Source organism: Equus quagga, chromosome 15, assembly GCF_021613505.1.
Source record: "Equus quagga isolate Etosha38 chromosome 15, UCLA_HA_Equagga_1.0, whole genome shotgun sequence".
NCBI classification, from domain to species: Eukaryota; Metazoa; Chordata; class Mammalia; order Perissodactyla; family Equidae; genus Equus; species Equus quagga.
The window spans coordinates 14,745,171-14,764,166 of NC_060281.1; the positions used below are offsets into that span (position 1 = coordinate 14,745,171).

At 38.4% G+C, this 18,996-nt stretch overlaps 1 protein-coding gene across 4 annotated transcripts in view; it reads left to right on the forward strand.

Annotated features, from left to right (window-relative positions):
• PKHD1 (PKHD1 ciliary IPT domain containing fibrocystin/polyductin) overlaps window positions 1-18,110 on the forward strand; it is a 412,643-nt gene extending 394,533 nt beyond the window's left edge. For 3 of the 4 annotated variants that reach the window (XM_046639693.1, XM_046639695.1, XM_046639694.1), the window contains 3 exons: window positions 3,019-3,177; window positions 6,184-6,306; window positions 14,886-18,110. In XM_046639693.1, coding sequence (XP_046495649.1) covers window positions 3,019-3,177; window positions 6,184-6,306; window positions 14,886-15,340 — 737 coding nt within the window. In that variant the 3' untranslated portion in view covers window positions 15,341-18,110. Of the gene's footprint in view, window positions 1-3,018; window positions 3,178-3,816; window positions 4,445-6,183; window positions 6,307-14,885 lie in introns of those variants that run through there. The other variant, XM_046639696.1, reaches the window with a different exon arrangement.
• The last annotated feature ends 886 nt before the right edge of the window (window positions 18,111-18,996 follow it).

The following is an 18,996-nucleotide window of genomic DNA, read 5'->3' on the forward strand; positions in this document are numbered from 1 at the left end:
CTGTGGTTTCTCCACTCATTTCTCGAAGCCGTGACATTCTTAGGGGCTTCTCAGGGGTTGCTGGGCTGAGGAAGAGTTTGAGGGAGCCAGGAATGCTCCTGCCACCTAATCCAGAAAAGCTCTACTCTAGTGGCCATTTCCACACTTGGAATACTCCTCCTCCAGAAATTCACATGGCTCACTCATCAGTTCACTCAGGTTTCTTCGCACATGTCACATCCCAGCGGCCTTTTCTGGATCAATAAGTTTATAATGCTATTCCCAAGGCTGCTCCCACCTCCAGTCTTTCTGTTTTCCAACCCCACTTTAGTCTTCTTCATGGCACTTACCTACTACATGGCATCAGAGTATCTGTGTATTTGCTTGTTTCCCTACTGCCTGTGTCTTCTGTCCCCTATTAGGACCTGAGTTCCTAAAGGGACAGGAATTCTTCTGCTTAGATCAACATTATATCCTCAGGGTGTAGAAAAACCTGGCACATCATAGGCACAAATAAATATTTGTTTTATGAATAAGTGAGTATGTTGAGACTGTGTCTAAGATTACATTTTTAAAAACTGTCCTACTGCTAAAAATACTTGAAAGCTGATGGTCTCTCCTTTAGACTCAGGTTACTGCTCCAGGGTTGTAAACTGCTCTCCCTCGCTTCAGCTGCTGTCATTACTTGTGTTCTAAACACTTCGTTGGCCTGAGCTTCTATTTCCATGTGGCTCATGTCACTTCTCAGCTCAGAATTTTCCCTTCTATGACAGCTCTTTCCCTTCAGAATATAGTCAAGGGCCTTTTGGCTGACATTTAATGCCCACCAAAATTTGTCTCAAATGCTTTCCATCAATTCCCGGTATTTCCCAGCATAAATTTCCTAAACATCAACTCTTCTTTTCTCCTCTCCATCTTTATTTGCTTGGCCTTCAAAGCCCCACTTAGATACTCTCTCCTCTGAGATGCTTTTCCTGATCATATCAATGGAAAATAACCTTCCAAAGCAATTGCTTTGCATTATTCTGGTGGCAAGTGTCTCATTCTGATTTGTATTACCAATATTTGTATGTGTATCCTATTTCATTTACCATCTTGTAGATCTCTAAGAATGAGAACAGTAACTTATCCACTTAGCATAGTAAATAATCACTGAGCAAGTATTGAAAAATGGATAAAAGAATGAAGAATTTTGTTTTTACTTCTGTGAATCCCAAGTAAAACCCATTCCCCCGACTCTGGACTAGATTTAGCTTATTCAGATGCCCATAAAAAGCAACTAATTGATAACAAACAAGCCAAATATGGCTTAAGTGTAAAAGGTACACACAGGAGAACCATTTCTAGCTAATCTTGTTATGGCAGCTTTTGGACCAAGTCAGCCAGGAGTCAAGAGACTGAAGATCTGACTGTGACTTCCAATCAGATGTCAGGCTCGGCCCAAAGAAAGCACAGCAAAGAAAAACATGGTGTTTCCTCGAATTAGAGAAAAATAAAAACTCTGTTTTTGCCTGAGTTATTCAGATGAAAACAGGGGCTTGGGATTTGTTTGTTTGTTTTGAGTGAGCTACTCAAAAATGCTGGTTATAACTAACTCCAGTTCACAGGCAAGTGTTTTTTTAACTTTCAATTTTTGTATTGAAGTATAATTGACTTAGGATAAACTACGTGTCTAAAGCATACCGTTCAATAAGTTTCAATGAATGCAGGCTTCCCTGAAACCATCCTCACAATTAAAATAATGAACCCCCCAAATATAGACAAATTAAAATAAATGATAAAAAAATAATATACAGTAAAATTAATCTTTTGGGCTGTCTTTTTATGAATCCAAATACATACATGGATTTGCGTCATCACCACCACAGTCAGGATACAGCACATTTCCAAAAAGTCTCCCTTATGCTATTCCTGTATCTTGACGTCCTCCTCTCCCACTACCATTAATCCCTGGCAACTGCTGATCTGTTCTCCATCTCTATAGTTTTGTCTTTTGTAGAGAGTCATTTAATGGGATCATACAAGATGTCCCCTTTACAGATGGATTTCTCTCACTCAGCCTAATGCCTTTGATGTTCATCTCAGTTGTTACAGGTTATTAAGGGTTTCTCTCTCTGTCTCTCTCTCTCTTTCTCTTTCTTTCCCTCCCTTCCTTTCTTTCTTCTCTCCTTTTTTCCTTCTTTTTCCTTTTATTTTTTTTCTTTTGGCTGAGCAGTATTCCTTTGTCTGGATAAACCACTGTTGGTTTATTCCTTCCCCTTTTGGAGAACATTTGGGTTGTTTCCAGATTTGGGTGATTACGAATAGAGGTGCTATAAACATTTATGTGCAGATTTTTGCATATCTAGGCAAGGTTTTTTAGATTCTTTTATGCCTTGTTTCAAAAATAATAATGGAGTGAGAACCAAATTTTTCAGTCCATTGAAAGGGGAGGAGTTAGAGATGAATTCTTAGAAAGATAAGCTCTGTAAGGAAGCCGCCCATTTGGATCCATCTTCCCTAGCCAAAGTGGCTCTGCCTATCTGCCACTGCTCTACTCCCAGTTTTCTAGATAAGGAAATTCTCATGGACATTAGAAATTCTCTTGGCTCTGTAGTAGGAGTGCCTGGCCCCTGTTCTGATGTGTTACATGCCCTATTTTCATAGGACAGATGTGTCAGAGCAAGTAGTTTCACACATTCTGGGGCTGAGAGCATTTCTGTTCTAGTTTGTGGAACATAGAGTGAAACTGAAATTTTTCATTGATGGAAAGGGTTAAGTCTGAGAATAAAAGAGGAGAATTGGAAGAATTCCCCATCAGTAATGGACAGCATTGGAAAGAACAATTGTATGTTATTGTTGGAACTGAATTCTTCTATTTCTTCAGAAATACAAATCTTGGATCTATTACTGGTTCATTTATTTAATCATTTAATTTAATAAATATTTACTGAACCTACTAAGTGTCAGTTACTGCTGTAAGCATATCTTTTCCACAATATTTTCATTACAATGGTATCTTATTAATATGTTATTATTGAGACTTTTCTTTTTTTACAGGGGTCAATTTTACAGCTCGATCCAGGCCATTCGCCATCTTACCTGTGACTAGGTCAGAGAGCTCGACCATTATCCTGGCTGCTTCCCTGTGCTCAGTGGTCTCGTGGTTGGCTCTATGCTGTCTGGTGTGCTGTTGGTTTAAGAAAAGCAAAAGCAGAAGTACGTTGATTTATTTTTTTTTTGGAATGAAAAGATTGGGAAAAATGCCATCATGCATAACATACATTTTTTTCTTCCCTCAAAGAGAAATTTTTATGAACCTCAGCAACATATTAAACCACATGGAGCCAAATTGTTCAATTCATACAGTAGAGATAAGGATTGCCTAATCTCAATAATAGCAATCATAAAGAAAGCTCATATTCATTGAATAGTCACTACAGACCAGGTTCTAGGTGCTTTAGATACTAAATTTATTTCATCCTCACAAGAACCCTATGAAGTAGGTACTAAATACTATGTCCATGTTACGGAGGTGGAGCATGAGGCACAGTAACTGGCCCAAGGTCACACAGCCAGGAACAAGCCAGGAAGTTTGTCTCCAGATCCCACTCACTGAATTGCTGTGTTCCTCTGCCCAGGTGACCCTCCAAGAGGTGAGTTCAGGGAGAAATGTTCTCTTTTCCTTCACAAGAGCGAAGAGCGTGCTTGGTGTTTTTTTTTTCTCTAGGAGTGTAGAAATTAAATATATTCTTGAATATTTTCCCAGAAGCTTTTTTTTTTTTTTTTGGCTAGAATCACTGAGGGGAAAAGGTTCTTTAAAAGAGGCTTCTTTTAATCTTTCCACTCTATTCTTAGAGTGGAGGCAAGAGGAGCAGACCAGGCTCTGGCAAATCCCTTGCTCCACCCACACCACCCTCCCAAGACCATCGAATGAGTGAAAGAAACACTTCGTGATACTAAGAGGTACTAAAGAGACCAACATGATAAACAAGAGTGAGTATAAAAGAGGCAAAATGAGGAGAAGCCACGAAAGAAAGTCAAAATAAAGGAAGGAAGGAAAGAGGAAGAAGCCTGATGCCACTACTGGAAGATTCGCCGTGCTCGCATTTCTGAGAGATGCTAGAGACGGGAAGCCCCACCACATGTGATCTTTATTTTGAACCCAGCTTCAACCTCATATCCTTACCTCAATCCACATCCTGGTGATTGAAGTGGACAAACTACGAAGAAACTCTGGGGTTCCTTGTCTTTCTCAAGATGAATGGGATCTTGTCCGGGGTGTTGCCTGTGATTTGTTGAACCACGGAATTTTGTTTTTATTTTAAAGTCTAAAGTTCTAACTACGCGCGCGCACGCGCGCACACGTGTGTAGTGCTTTCTGATTTAAAGGCAAAGACTTTTCATAGTTTTTAATCTCATGTGATTCTAGGAAGTAGGTGATTTCGCTGTCATCCGTTTTGTAGTTAAACCGACTAGCACAGAGGTAACTCTCACTAAGCTCCACTCACCAGTCTCTTCCTTTTTCTCCCCCCAGCTCTAGAAGCTTCTTCCTGCGGTTACTAACACATCGGTTACCTCAGTGTCCTCTTTCTGCTCTTTCAACTTTTAGATATCTGTGGACACATTTTGCTGTATTAAATTCCCATAGTTTCCTGAATGCAGGCAGAGTCCTAACTTTCTTAAAAGACAAAACAAAACAAAAACTAAAATTGTAAAGAAATTGGAAGGAACTTTATGAAAAATTTACGGTGGTCAGGTCTGTATGAGTCATTTGCATTATATCTTTCTGTATTTCTCAAATTTCTAAAATTAGTATTCATTACTTTTTGAACCAGAAAAATATGTTGTTCCTCACAGAATGTGGTTCTCTGTTTCAGCTGTATGGTCTGTGTCAGAAAATATTGTTTCACTGAGTTATGCATATCTTCTAAATGTTGACATATTTCATTCTACAATTAAAAAAAATCACATTTGTTAATATCAACATGGATCTTCAAGAATTGGAAGTCTCTGAAGCTCATAATAGTTGATACAAGTTTTCCAAAATTCTAAGTTTCCCATGAAAGCTTGGATTTTATCATTGGCAACAAGTACTGTCAGTTATTTCTTTGAAGTTCATTCAAAGAAGACTCACTCCATTCACTCAAAAAAAACTGCCAAATATCCAAGTATGATAACCATAATTTATCTTCCAATCATTCTTTCAAGTACTTTCAATCTAAAAGTGGTGTTCTGTGGAAAATTCATTCAGCTCAAAACTCAATCCCAAAAGTGTTTTCCTTGAGAAAATCATCATATGGCATGGCATGGCATTATCAGATATTATATTACAAATTTATTTGTTTATCCTCTGCCATCCAAACTGGAATGAAAGGTCTATGAGGGCAGGGACAAGGTCTTTCTTATTCGTCATCGTCTAACCAGTTCCTAGAACACTGCCTGGCATGAGGAATGCAAATATATTTTTGATTAATATATTTAATAAATAAATGAATAGGAGATAAAGCATCTCTTCAGTCAGGAGCAGACTGAAGATCTACAGTCTTCAATGAAAAGCACACACCTGCACGAGCTCTGTGGATTGTACCAATGTTAATTTCTGGTTTTGCTATGCTACTATAGTTACGCAGGTTGTCAACAATGGAGGAAGGTGCATCAAAGTGCACGAGGCCTCCGTGCACATTTCTTTGCACCTTCCTGTGTATCTATAATTATTTCACAATAAAAGGTTAAAAAAAAGTATTAGTAACATTCTATACCAGCTCAGTTTCAGAGAAGTGTAACAGGAACAACAAATGTGAGGCATGTAATGTACTTTTCTAGTAGCCACTTGACCTAATACACCAAAATTTATTTTGGCACATAATGAATATAAAAATATTAGATTAGAATATTAGCTACTTTATACTTTTTCAAAATCAGATGTATATTTTACACTTACAGCACATCTCAATTCGAATTAGTCACATTTCACGTGTTCAATAGCCATATATGGTGGCTACTATATTGGACAATACCTTCAATTAGGTGGTCAGCTTATGGATTTTGTTTCATTATTCCTTAAGCTCTGAATATATTATAGTCATTCTACTGCATGTATATCACAATCATCTTGTGGAACCGTAAAGGGGAAACGTTAACCCTTAGGGCCTATTTACAAATGAAAAATGTAATTTTGTTCTGGAAAAACAGAAAAAAAATGTGTTTTTTTCACTAATACAGAAATAAAAAGTAAAGAGATTTCTGAATCTCAGACTAATGATCAAAAGAATCCTACTCACGTCTCATCCAAACGCCAAGGATCACAAGTAGAGACGGGGAAAGAAGACGCCGTGATGGGAGAAGGTAAGCTTGGACACTGTGAATGATTCCTATAAGAGAGACCCACTGTGGATGAACTGTAGCCTGTAGCCTCCCCCGGCTGACAGTTTCTGAATTAATTTACTTTATAGCCTCTTCTTTAATCTTTGTTACTTCTCCTCAAGGAAATCACATCCCAGTGTAGGAATACACAAGTACAGCTGATTCACTCAGCTATCAACCAATTATTCAAGCTGACATGTATCTATTTTTTTCTTAGCAGAAGATTATTGGTTTAACATTTGAATTCATTCCATAGAGAAAGGGAAAATGAGAGTATTAGGCATATAATCTTTAGCTATTGCAAAGCTGCCAGTTTGGCCACATTATTGAATTTGGGAAAGAAGAGAATTTAGTTGCTGAATAGCAACTATGCAAATAAGATTGAATACGGAAACTTCAAGAAATGAGTCAGCTTTGCAAAGCTCTGCTTTGTTGTTTATTCATACTTTTAGCAAAATGTATTATTTGCTTATGTTGTGCGTTATACCAGATGATTTTGCTTGTTATTGTTAAATTGTCACTAGAATTGGGGCCAAGCAGAGAAAAGATAAGCATTTGCCTCAGAGCGATGCTTTGCCCTTGTCCTTCTAAAGACACAGAAAATAGGAAAACGGTGGGCAGAGCACAAGATGGGTTTGCCAAGCATGGATGTGATGTATGAAAAATTTTCTGATAATTTCCATGGACCTGAGACATTTTGAAACATACACTCTGAAGAAAAGAATATTTCTGGGTTTTCTTAGTAATAACCAATTGTTGTCATATTTTCTGCTTGAAAAGGAATATGAATCTTACTGGTTCTGAGTGCACATTTAACCAAAAAATAGCAGTCCAATGTTGTTCTGCCTCTACCTAATTTAATAAACTCTGGTGAGTGTGTGTGTGTGTGTGTTTGTGCACGTGTGTCCATGTATCAGTTTGCATGCTTGCTTGTATTTTTTCCCATGGAGGAAATGAAGTTATTTAAAAACAAATTTCCCAAAAAATTAGCCAGGCATACATCAGCTCCTGGACTTGTGTCTCAAGGTGGTAGGGATTCGAGTGGGTCGGGGTGTGAAAAATGGAGACAGGGAGAAGGGAACAGGAACTCTTTCTAGATTTCATCTAAGACGACTTTCATTTTGGTTTCTAGAAGCCTCTTGTCCACTTTATTGCATGCAAATTCAGGACAGGTGTTTGAAAATGGTCATCTGAACAGAACCCCGCTCTGTGAAGAACGGAATATTCAGCTGCATTCTTCAGCGAATGGCAAGAGTGATGCTAATCTCTCCCCTAATCTAATATGGCCATCCACATGAATCTTAGTTGCCCTGCTTAAATTAACTACATTAAGCAGTCCACAATGCCTGGGTGTTTTATTAAGGAGCATTTTTTATGTGGTGGCTTATTAATAAATTATCAGGAATGAGACAAGGACAGGGCTCCTGTGGAAGAGTTTAGATTGAAGAGATGGGAGTATCAGAGGCCATTTTCTTAGGACATTCGAGTTAAAAATAGAAAGATGTGTTATCCGAATCCTCCCCTGGGGATCGTAGCAAATTTGTTTCCTTATCTTCTAAGCTTTGTCCAAATCTTAGGAGCATTGTTTCCAAGGCAAGTTATGAACTGTCTCCTGCTTTTCCTTGGAAATTATTACCAGCTACAAAACATCTAATTATTGGTAGCTTTAAATAAATTTGGTTTTATTTCATTATTTCCCTGGCACTTGAATTCCCCTTTCCCTCTGTGTTTTTAAACTTTTGGCGTTTGCTGATAAAGTGATTGGCTGTCTCACTCATGAGCACTTTGCATTCACCAAGCACCACCATAGCACTACGTTGTTTAGTGATGAAATTGAGCATTTTCACTGTCCAGTAGATTCAGACTGTAAATTCACCATGTTAAAGCTTTTACCAAAACTTATATGGACGCAATAGGGGTGGTAGACAGTTGTGATGGGGGAGGAGGGAGGAAATCATGTATCCCTCATAATTGACTGCTACTAGGATTTTTGACATAGAGAGCCATCTGAACCAGCTTTTAAAATTCATATCAGCTCTTGTCATTCTGCTGCCCAGAAGATTTCGTGAATCCCATCATGGGTTGGGGAAGCAGGAGAATGTGGCAGTTAAGAGTGTGAACCCCAGGAGTGAGACAGATAGTTTAATCTTGACTCCCCTGCTGCCTTACTTTGTGCCCTCAAGCAAGTCAACTATCCTCTTTGTGCCTTTTAGTTTCCTCATCAGGAAAACTGCCATAATAATACTGGCCACACTTAGGGTTGTTGTACAGATTACATGAGTCAATATCACAAAGAGCACAGAACAATTCCTGGCGTATTGCATGTGCTATGTATATGTTATTTATCACTGGTTTTTCTTGTTGGTGTTTAAGACTCAAAGCCCTTCAAGACCTGACTCCATCCTCTCTTTCTAGTCTTGGCTCTTGCTTTCCTGGCCCCTGCTCACACTCATCACATGAGCTCACTCATCCCGGGACTTGTCTAATACTTTTCCACCCATTTGCTTGCACAGTTTCTTCCAATTTGATTGCTGTCTTCACCTGTTAAAACCTCGTCAAGCTTTTAAGCTCCAACTGAAATGCCATTTTTTTCACAAACTCTTCCCCAATCCCTCCCACCTCAGCGAAAAGTGAGTATTGTCCTCTTTGCATTCCAAGAATACTGAATGTGTGCTTCCGTAGCGCTTAGAGTTTTTGGAATTTATTGTATGTAGATGGCTGTCTGTTCCCATAGGCCAGTCGTTCTCAACCAGGGGCAATTTTACTGCCCACATAGGGCAGCTTACTCATTCTGGTTTTTCCAGAACTTTCCAAGTTTTAAAAATCAAATCCTTGTGTCCCAGGGACTCCCTCAGTCCCAGACAAATAGTGACAGTTGGTCACTCTACCTCCAGAGGACATTTGCAATATCTGAAGATATTTTTGTTGCCATAGCTTAGGGGAGGGGATACTATTGGCATCTAGTGAGAAGTGATTAAGGATGCTGTAAACATTTGACAATGCACAAGACCACCTCACAACAAAAGATTATCTGGTTCAAGAGGTCAGTAATGCCAAGGCTGAGAAACTCTGGCCGAAGCTATTACACATCTTTGTAACATTTAGGTGAGAGACTACTGGAATTACTTAACAAATGCAATTATCTCCCAATAAATATTAAATAATTTTGTATTTATCTCCTGGTATTTATTTAGTATCTTATAAGTTCCTCTCTGTATAGTTAAAAAGAAGTGATATCTGGTCTCTTGTCCTTTATGAGTTTCCAATATGATTGGAACACAAGAATAATATTTTGGGGAAAATAAAAGAACAATTCCAGGCAATAAACAAGTAAGAGTAAGGCAATCACAACAAACAATATATATTTGAAGAATTTAAAAAGGGAGAGAGTGCTAAAGGAGAGAAAAAATGTCGTTATCCTAAGTTACATGTTTAGTCCCTGTAGCTCCTAAATCATGTCACACTGTTTCAGATCCTTTTTCTAGGGATTGGTTGTCCAGTTAGCACAAATTCAGGTTCACAGAAATGCCAGGGAGGCAGTGCTGCTCTGCTTTGTCAAAGCTCAGTTTTGTATCATGCCTTCTCAACTGTTCCTTGTTCCCCTAGTCTGGTTACTAGCCCCAAATCTTCCAGGCTAGACTCCTGAGTTAACTTTAACTCCCAGTTCTCCCATTACCACCTTGTGCCCCTGCCAAGTTTTACCACTTCCACCTCGGTGATGGCTTTGGTTTTCATCTTCCACTAATTTACCTTTTATAAGCACAAATCTAGGAGAATGACAGGGATTGGGGAGGAGAGGGGTGGCTCCAAGGTGTCTGGAAGCAGAGAAGAGCAAAAGAGCTCAGGACTAGAAATTGTGCCAAGCTCCGGGGAGAGTAAAACTATGTTTGGAAATATATTAATTATATTAATATATTAATAAATAACATGTCCATCTAATAAAATTAAAAAAAGAGCATCTTCTAATTTAAAAACACGAATAAAATCTAGCACTATTCCTTAAGAAAACTATAAATATAACCATGAATAAGAGCCTGCCCACTAACTAAGATGGAGAATTCCAATGCTATCTGCTACCAAGATCCAGTGGCACATTTAACAGTGGAGTATTAGAAAAATTAATACTCAAATGAGGACAAAGCACATAACCATAATTTTATACCATAATTTTGTAACATATATTTTGGAATGCTAAGAAACATAGCCAGATAGAAAACAAAATTAAGAAGATAGTGTTGGAGAAAATACATGATGGCTTGCAGATGATATAATTGTTTAAGGATAACTTAAAAGATTCAACCACTAACTGCTATAATTTATAAATAACTTGAGTAATTTATTCAAATATAACATCAATCTATGCACAATAATGTTGTATAAGTCAATGGTATACAGTCAGGAAACATAATGAAATACATAAGAGTGACTGAAGAATATGCTGTCTTGGAAAAAAATCTTAACAGGAGATATGTTGGACTTGTGTAAAAAATAAACCATATTTTACTGAATAGTTTAAAGAGAAGACTTGAATGCATAAGGAATTACAACGTATTTCTAATTGGATTGACTAATATTGCAAAGAGCTCAATTATTCTTGAAGTAACTTTGGTCAAATGCAGTTCAAAAAATTTTATACAGAGTAGAATAGTATAAGATGATTCTAATTTATCAGAAAATATAGATCAATGATACAAAGCCAATTTTTTACAAGAAATTGACTTTCTGGCAGTGGGAATGGTAGCTCAACCAGGGAGATAATATGTATGTTACTATTTTTAAGACACAGTGATACTGACACAAGAATATATGGGCACATTAGTGGAAATAACCTCAATTAGATTTAAATATAGATATTAGATATAGAAATGTAATATATGATAAAGCAGATAATAAAAGTAAAGGAAAACGGAGCATTAGTCTATAAATGGGACTAGTAGATTTGACTATTTACAATATTTATCAATAGATTCATACTTCAGAAAATACACCAAAGTAAACTCCAGATGGGTTGATGAGTTCAATTAGATTTACTAAAACATATCCATTGCTAGAGTATTGCAAAAACAACAAAATAGAGATCACTTCTGATATAATGTGTGATGAAAGGCATTTTTCCCTTTGTCTTTGTAAAATTTGTATACCTTCCTGATTTATCATGCATTTATTATGAAAAGTAAATGATACTTTTTTACTTAAAGGAACAAATAATCTAGAAAGGACATAGGTAATAGTATTTATTAATTGTTGCATATATCTTCTTCAACATGTGGGCAGGATTGTTGCCCTTATCGACAAATGAGAAACCAAGGGGGAGCACATTTTCTATGTTGGCTGATCAGCCATCCATCTTTCTTCTTCAGACTCTATTTAGGCTTTAGGTCCAGGTGATTATATTGGGTCTTCTGTACTGAATCCAGGTCATCCAACTTTGAATGCAGCCCTTGGAGACTTGGCTAGGAAAATATGAACAGTGAGGGTGGGGTTGGAGGGAAGGAGAGAATCATTGTTAATGTTCCTATTGCAAAAAAAAAAAGCCAGTGACGGGTACCCACACAAACTTTAGAAATCACAGGCACAGAATCTATTTGTTGCCGTAGGAAGTTTTGGAAGCCAAAAGAAGTTAAGGGTAGCTGGAAAAGTTATAGCTGACTGGTGAAGGTGGAAGGCCCCAAAACCACTGCCTCTTTTTCATAGAGAAGGGATGTATGTTCCCATGTTTTATCCTATTCTTCCTAAAACTTGATCAAACCCACCAATGGGACTCTTAGAGTCATGGAGGGGCAATTTGAAATCCTGTTTTTCCATTTGAATGGGGACTCACCAACAAGGTGGAGGTGGAAAGAAGGCATGCCAATTCATATGTTTTGATATTCACTCTTCTTCCTTCCCCACAACCCAAACATTCAGCGGAATGCCTTAGGACACATATCTGCTATAAATTCATTTTTTATCTAATTTGTCTGAGATCTGAGCTTCCTGTGGAGGTCCAAGATCAAAAGATCTGATTCCTTCTGATGTTGGCACTGACATATAATGTGTGCTGACTTAGTTCTGTCTATAACCTCACAGTGGGAGGCGGCCAGCCTCCCTGGGCACATTTACACAGTGCACTTTCATTTCAGCTGGGGAGTCTGTCAGGTATGTTGCTGATTGGAGCTGCCATGTAAATAATTCATGGGAGTTTTTTAATGTTTTGGGGCCTGCAAAGGAAAGCTACTCTTGTGTTAGTCTTTTATGAATAGCCGCAGAGTTGAAGAACAAGGAGGAACAGATTTCCAATGACGGTCTCTTAAAAACAGGATAACAATATCTTCAATGGATTGAAAATAGGTGACTTGCAGTGTTTGATTCCTGTTACATGAAGTGGTATTGGTTTTACCAAGGGATAAAAATTCAAAGGCTTTTTTTCCTTTTTTAAGTTCGCTTCTACCTGACGATTTATTATTCTTGTTCTTTGGTTATTTGCTGATCTTGATAAACTATGTCTTTTTCTCCTGGTGGGAGCAGTAATTATGGAGATGACACCAACCTCAGTACTTGGCATAGAACTGGGCATAAGATGGGGACAAGGTTGATGGCACAAAAAGTTTCTTTCTGGAAGGAACACAAAGCCCCATGAGGAAGGTGAGACCATCATACAAGAAAAGGTGACCAATGATAGAAGCAGTCGCTCAAGTCAGTGAGGAACTCCAGTCATTGAGACAGAAATCAGTGTAGTTGAGCTGTCAAGGAAAAGTTCTGGAAGGATTTGAAGATCCCAAAGGGAAACTAGGAGAACCTGAAAGTTCTCATTAGCTCTAAGCACGAGAATTATCCCGTAGTTAGGTGGTCATGGCAGATTCATGTTAGAAAAAAGGACTGTGGAAAAGGAGAGAGAACATACGAATAACATGGGTTTAGCAGAATATTAATTGATGCCTCATGAAAACAATATAAAAAACATGATTACTTTGTCTCATTTTACTGTTTCAAATCCAAAGTGCATTACATAATTTATATTGTTAGTACTTTCTGTCTTCCCTCACCTCAGTTCTCATTCTTTGTTAGGTTAAATTGACGTAGGAAATTGGTACCCTTTGCCCCAATACTGTCTTTTATAGTATGATACAGACATGATTACTATCTCCTAACACAAACCAAGACAGGTCGCACTATACTGATAGAGGAGCATAATACACAGGTTAATAAATTAGCATTTGTTTTGTATATAAAAGGGTGGCTAATGAATTTGGTGGTGTGGTGTGAGAAAAGCAGGGAAGGGAAATGTTGATGACAGTATTGTCACCTACCTCCCAGGAGTTATGGATAGTTCTCACCCTGTTCTTCATTATAAGGCACATGCAAGATGACATTCACAGGCATGCCATACTCCCATGTACTTACCCAACCGAACGTTCTTCTTAACTCCCCATCACTATCTTTAACTTTACACAGTACTGGATGGTGCTTAGCATACAGACTCTGGAGCCAAAAGTCTTGAATACTGTAATGTAAGTAAGATCTGCCACTACTGTGTATGTGGTCTTGGGAAGTTACTTAATGTCTCCACAACTCAGTGGTCTCCCTTGTAAAAGAGAGATGATAATAGCACTTACTTCAGAGGGTTGTTTAAGGATTAAATTATACATGTATATGTATATAACTTAGTGCCCAACATGATAATTACTATAATTGCTATATAAGTGTTACTTCAAAGTATTACTAACCTTCCTCTCTTCAAAGAACACATCATATTGGAATGCAAATGAACAAAAGTGTCATGAACATAGAATAATCTTGAATTTCCTTTAATTTGTTAAAAGACTTATAATTTAATAAAATTATTTTTAAAGTTGAACTATAATACCTTATTGTTTATAAAATAGATTGATACATCCCTCAACACACAATGTAATATGAGAATGAGAAATTCATGAGTTAGGAAATAATTCTGAAGGAAGTGAAATATTTGGGGAGATGAATAAAAGAAGGCAGAGAGTTTAGAAAGAGAGAATGGGAAAAATATTTCAAGCCTAGGGTGTGTTTTAAGATAATTCTTACAGGTGGGAAATTATATATACACACTCATATGGATATATGTTTGTTTATATATTTATATTATTGCTACATATTTTTATAAAATCAAAGATATTCAAATTGTGAATTTGACATAAAAGCCAAAGTGTTGGATAAGACTAGTTTTTAGAGCTCACATTTCTTAATACAAGTGTGAGTTAACCCATTTGGTAAGGCCTGACTGAGCTCTAGTTTTCATGTTTAAGCCGTCATGCAAACGATGAAAACTCCTTGTTGACTTATAAACATCATAAAAGTGTTTTTCTGGGAAACAATATTATCTGACTTTTATTAGATAATTAATATTAATTATAAATTGGGCCTGGAATAAAGTGGGTTTTTTAAGAAAAAAATTATTTCCATAGATATTTGGAAATCGATAAGCTGCTGTAATTTAATCTTTAATTATTTGGCAATATCTTTTCAGGAACATTAAATATGCAAAATGTGTAGTCAACTGATTGAGAACCAAATCCATTTCTTTCTCCACTTCTTTTCTCTCACAGATATGAGGAAGAAGGTCATGCTGGGCAAGCTGAACCAGCTCCCTCACCAGTCGCTAAACGGAGTGTCCAGAAGGAAGGTTAGCCACCGTACTGTCGGAGAGGAGCACGGCAGCCGAGAAGGGGCTGCTGTCCCTGCTCCCAATCTTACCAGTCTCACATCCCACGGGCACACCTGTGCTCCAGGCTCTCTTGCTCAGCAGGTGTGTGTGCAGGAAACCGGGAACTGGAAGAAGGGGCAAGAGCAGTTGCTCAGATACCAGCTGGCAGGCCAAGATCAGCTCCTGCTCCTCTGCCCAGACCTCAGACAAGAGGGGCAGCGAATGCAGGGACAGAGTCAGTTGGGCAAGGAAGGTGGCAGATTGGGGCTTTCCCAAGAGAAGAAAACCTCCTGTGGTGCGACTGAGTCATTCTGCCTTCATTCAGTACGTCCAGAAACCATTCAGGAACAGCTGTGATCAAGGAACGGTGTGGGCATTTGGGCTGAAAATCGTAATGTTCAAAGTGTTTCTGGACAATGAGCAGGGGAGATGAGGCCTGACCTGTTTGGACACTAAGAAGGAAGAATATGGACTCTGAATTCTCTTTGTTTCAATTTTAAAATGGAAGACAGTATTTAAATGCTTGTAGATTGAAACAGTGTCTGATACATCTTTTGTGTTTATCACAGGTCCTAGTCCTAATTCCAGACAAATAATAGGTTCCCAAATATTTGTTAATTTTTTACTTGTTTTTAACTTAAGCCAGTTATCGTCCTGATTTTGCTGTCTTAGTAATGATGTAATACTGATTTATACCAGTAGGGGTTGTTATTAAGCTTCCTCTGGGATGACCACCCACAGTGCTTTGGGATTCTCTAAAGGAAGGGATCATGAAAAGGTCTAGCTGGCTACAGTTATTTCTGCAGTGTTACAGCAAAACATTTCTCTATCCTATAGGAACATTTGAAGGAGGGGAGAAGACCCTGCTCTGTGATCTGTCAGAGCTTACCTTCCAACCACAAGGCAACTTTCTAGTTTTTTACAAGCTGATTTTATTTCATGGCTTAAATCCATACATTGTTGGGAACCTGTAGTAGAGCAAATATATCAAGTTTTCACCTCAGGAGTATTGACATATGAAAACTGATATTCTCATGGGCTTTGCAGAGATTTAGTTAAGGACAAAGATATAAAAAGAAACAAGTTTGGGGAAGGAAATTATCCATGAACCAAAATTATGGTTTTCAATAGTTCTTTCTCTTAGTAACTGGGTCAAATTTACAACTGGAAGATAACTGTACTGGGACAATGGAGATAACCAAGTGGTCAAGTGGCTTGTTTATCAGCTAACTCATTTGCCAGAGAACTGCTCTTTGGAAAAGATAAGGCATAGAGCTGCCCAGTGAGGGGGAAAGAGATGATATCCTGTGCAGCCTCTCTGGGATGTGCTAGGATTCTAATGGAGACCAGAGCAGAGGGTCAACAGGCGTTGATAACCTGGGTAAGGATGTGAAAGGCAATTTCACCTAATTCATGCGTTTGCACAGGGCTCATCTGTATTGAAACTAAAGGATACTTTAAGCAGCCTGACTCTGTCCTTGGCTCTGGTTCCGGAAGGCATTATGCGCCAAGAGAGTAAAGCAAAGATAGCAGAGGTGAGGAGAATTTCCAGAAAGAACTTGCACTCTGCTTTTCCCTAAATATAAACCAGGATTTTCCAATCTCTGAAAGATTAAGGGGCTGTCCTATATTTGAATTAGAACAGAGAAAGGAAACACACTTTGCTGTTGCAGAATTTTAAATAATGATGCTCTGGAATCATCCATTTAGGAGGTACTGGCAGAAAGTCACCATCTGCAGGGCGTCAGTGGGAAAGTATGTCTCACTCTCTACCATGAGTTGGCAGGAACTTTCTCGGCCTCTTTGTCCATTCATTACATGTCCTGTGGACATCTCAAACCTTAGAGCTGCTGTGAGAGGTGGTAAGCAGCCTTCTCTGTGACACTGTGTTGGATTCTGAGGGAGATACAAGTGGATCTTAAGGTTGATGCTCTCCAAGAGATTTTCAATCCAGACTATCTGTGTTTAAGGAGGGCATTGAAGGGTAATCTGGCCTGTAGAAATTTACTCTGAAGGTACAAGCTGGCTGCCTGCAGAGTAAATCCTCTTTTAGATGTATTTTGTGGGGTAGTAGCAGTGTTTAAAAGTATAACAAAACAAAAAATTTCCTGAGTGGCTTCAGCAGAATATGCCTTCTCTAGATTAATTAGTTACTGCTCTAATCTGTCCTTTATCTCATTTTTGTAGTAGCTTCCTGGTCTGTGAAGTCATTCGTGTTTTCAATCTTTGCTTAGTGCATACATGGGTCCTCAAAGAGCTACAATCTTTTTGTACAAAAACATTTCAGAAGTTAAGGCTTTTATGGTGAAATGGTTGCAGTCGTAGCTCTATCTGCTGAGGATTCATCTATACATTCTCCCTTTCACTGTGGTGATTTCCTTCACTACTCAAATGCCAGCCCAGGTTGCTTTCCTGAGCTCTATGCCATATATTTAGCTGCCCACTGAGAACTTCAACAAGGTTATCCCACAGCCACTATGAGGTTAACCCAGCCTTAAAATCTGTTCCTCTTCACGCTTTCCCTAACACAATGCACAACATCCCTGCAGTCAGACCAGAAATCTAGGAGTCAACCACAATTCCGTGTTCTATCTCACTCTTCCCAAACAGTCAGCTACCACCTGTTAGTTCTTTACCCTTCTCCCAATCTTTGCTATCTTTTTATCCATCCTCCATATGCCAAAAGACTGATATTTCTAGAAATTAACTTTGATCCTATCCCTCTGTTTAGGAACAACCATATTTAACCTAGTAATTCTACTCCAGCAAAACCTGGGATCTCTGAGGCCAAAATGGACTCTTTGGGCCTGAACAGCAGCCAGAAACATCCACAATAACTTGCAGGTCTCTAGAATGTGGCTTGGAATTTCAGAGTCTAGCCAGAATCCCCCAACTGGTAGTTAAGCCAGTCCTCTATTTCCTCCTCAAAAAATGGGAGAATTGGGTAAATACTGGAAGCCAAGAGAGTAGTTCTTGGTTCATTCGTTTCTAGAGATAAGCTGGTTAGATACAGTGCCACTATAGGCCAACCCTAAACTTATTCAGACCATGAGCACAGTAACCCAGTAAATATTTCCCAGCAGTAACAAACCTTACACTTTATTCAAATAAACAATTGCAAAATGTCTTATTCCTGTGTTATTTTAAAGAATCTCTTCTTGCCTCCTATTTCTGGTGCTTTATATATGGCAGACTCCTTTCCCCCAAGATATAGAACAAACTAAAATTCTAGAGAGTTCAAAAATATTTGTAAATATTTATTGGGGCCAGCCCCGTGGCCGAGTGGTTAAAGTTCTGTGTGCTCCACTTTGTGGCTCGGGTCCTTGAGTTTGGATCCCAGGTGCAGACCTCCTCCATTTGCCAGCCACACTGTGGAGGCATCCCACATACAAAAAATGGAGGAAAATTGGTACAGATGTTAGCTCAGAGCTAATCTTCCTCAAGCGAAAAAAGAGGAGGATTGGCAATGGATGTTAGCTCAAGGCAAATCTTCCTCGTGAAAAGAAATATAAATATTTGTAAATACTTATGGATGTTAAAATTGAGAGAGAAGGATGAAGGAAACTAGGGTAGTTTTCACCCTCTTATGTTTTTAGGATTGTGTTCAGGGAAGGTACCAGACTTTGAGAGAACTTCATGTCCTCTCAGAGTGACAGACTGGGCCAATCTTACCAGGGTTGTGTCCTGCAGAAGACTTGCCTGTATTATTTCCCACTGAGGCTACTGAGTGCCAAGAGGCCTTTGGCTCCCTAGGGCCCAGGCCTTTCAAGGATTGTTTAGTTGAAAACTCCCTTCCATCTAGCAGTCTAACTCCAAATGTATGAAATTACCATACATCGAAATGTATGCAAACTTTATGCAAAAGTGAGTATAGGGAAATTGAATGTAAATCACATGCAAATATTATTCAACCAAGCTTCTATAAAATTGTACATGTCAATAAGAGTAAAGGATTTTAATTAATTCTGTCATTTGAAATTCATACATTTATTCCATATTTTGTATCCAGGATT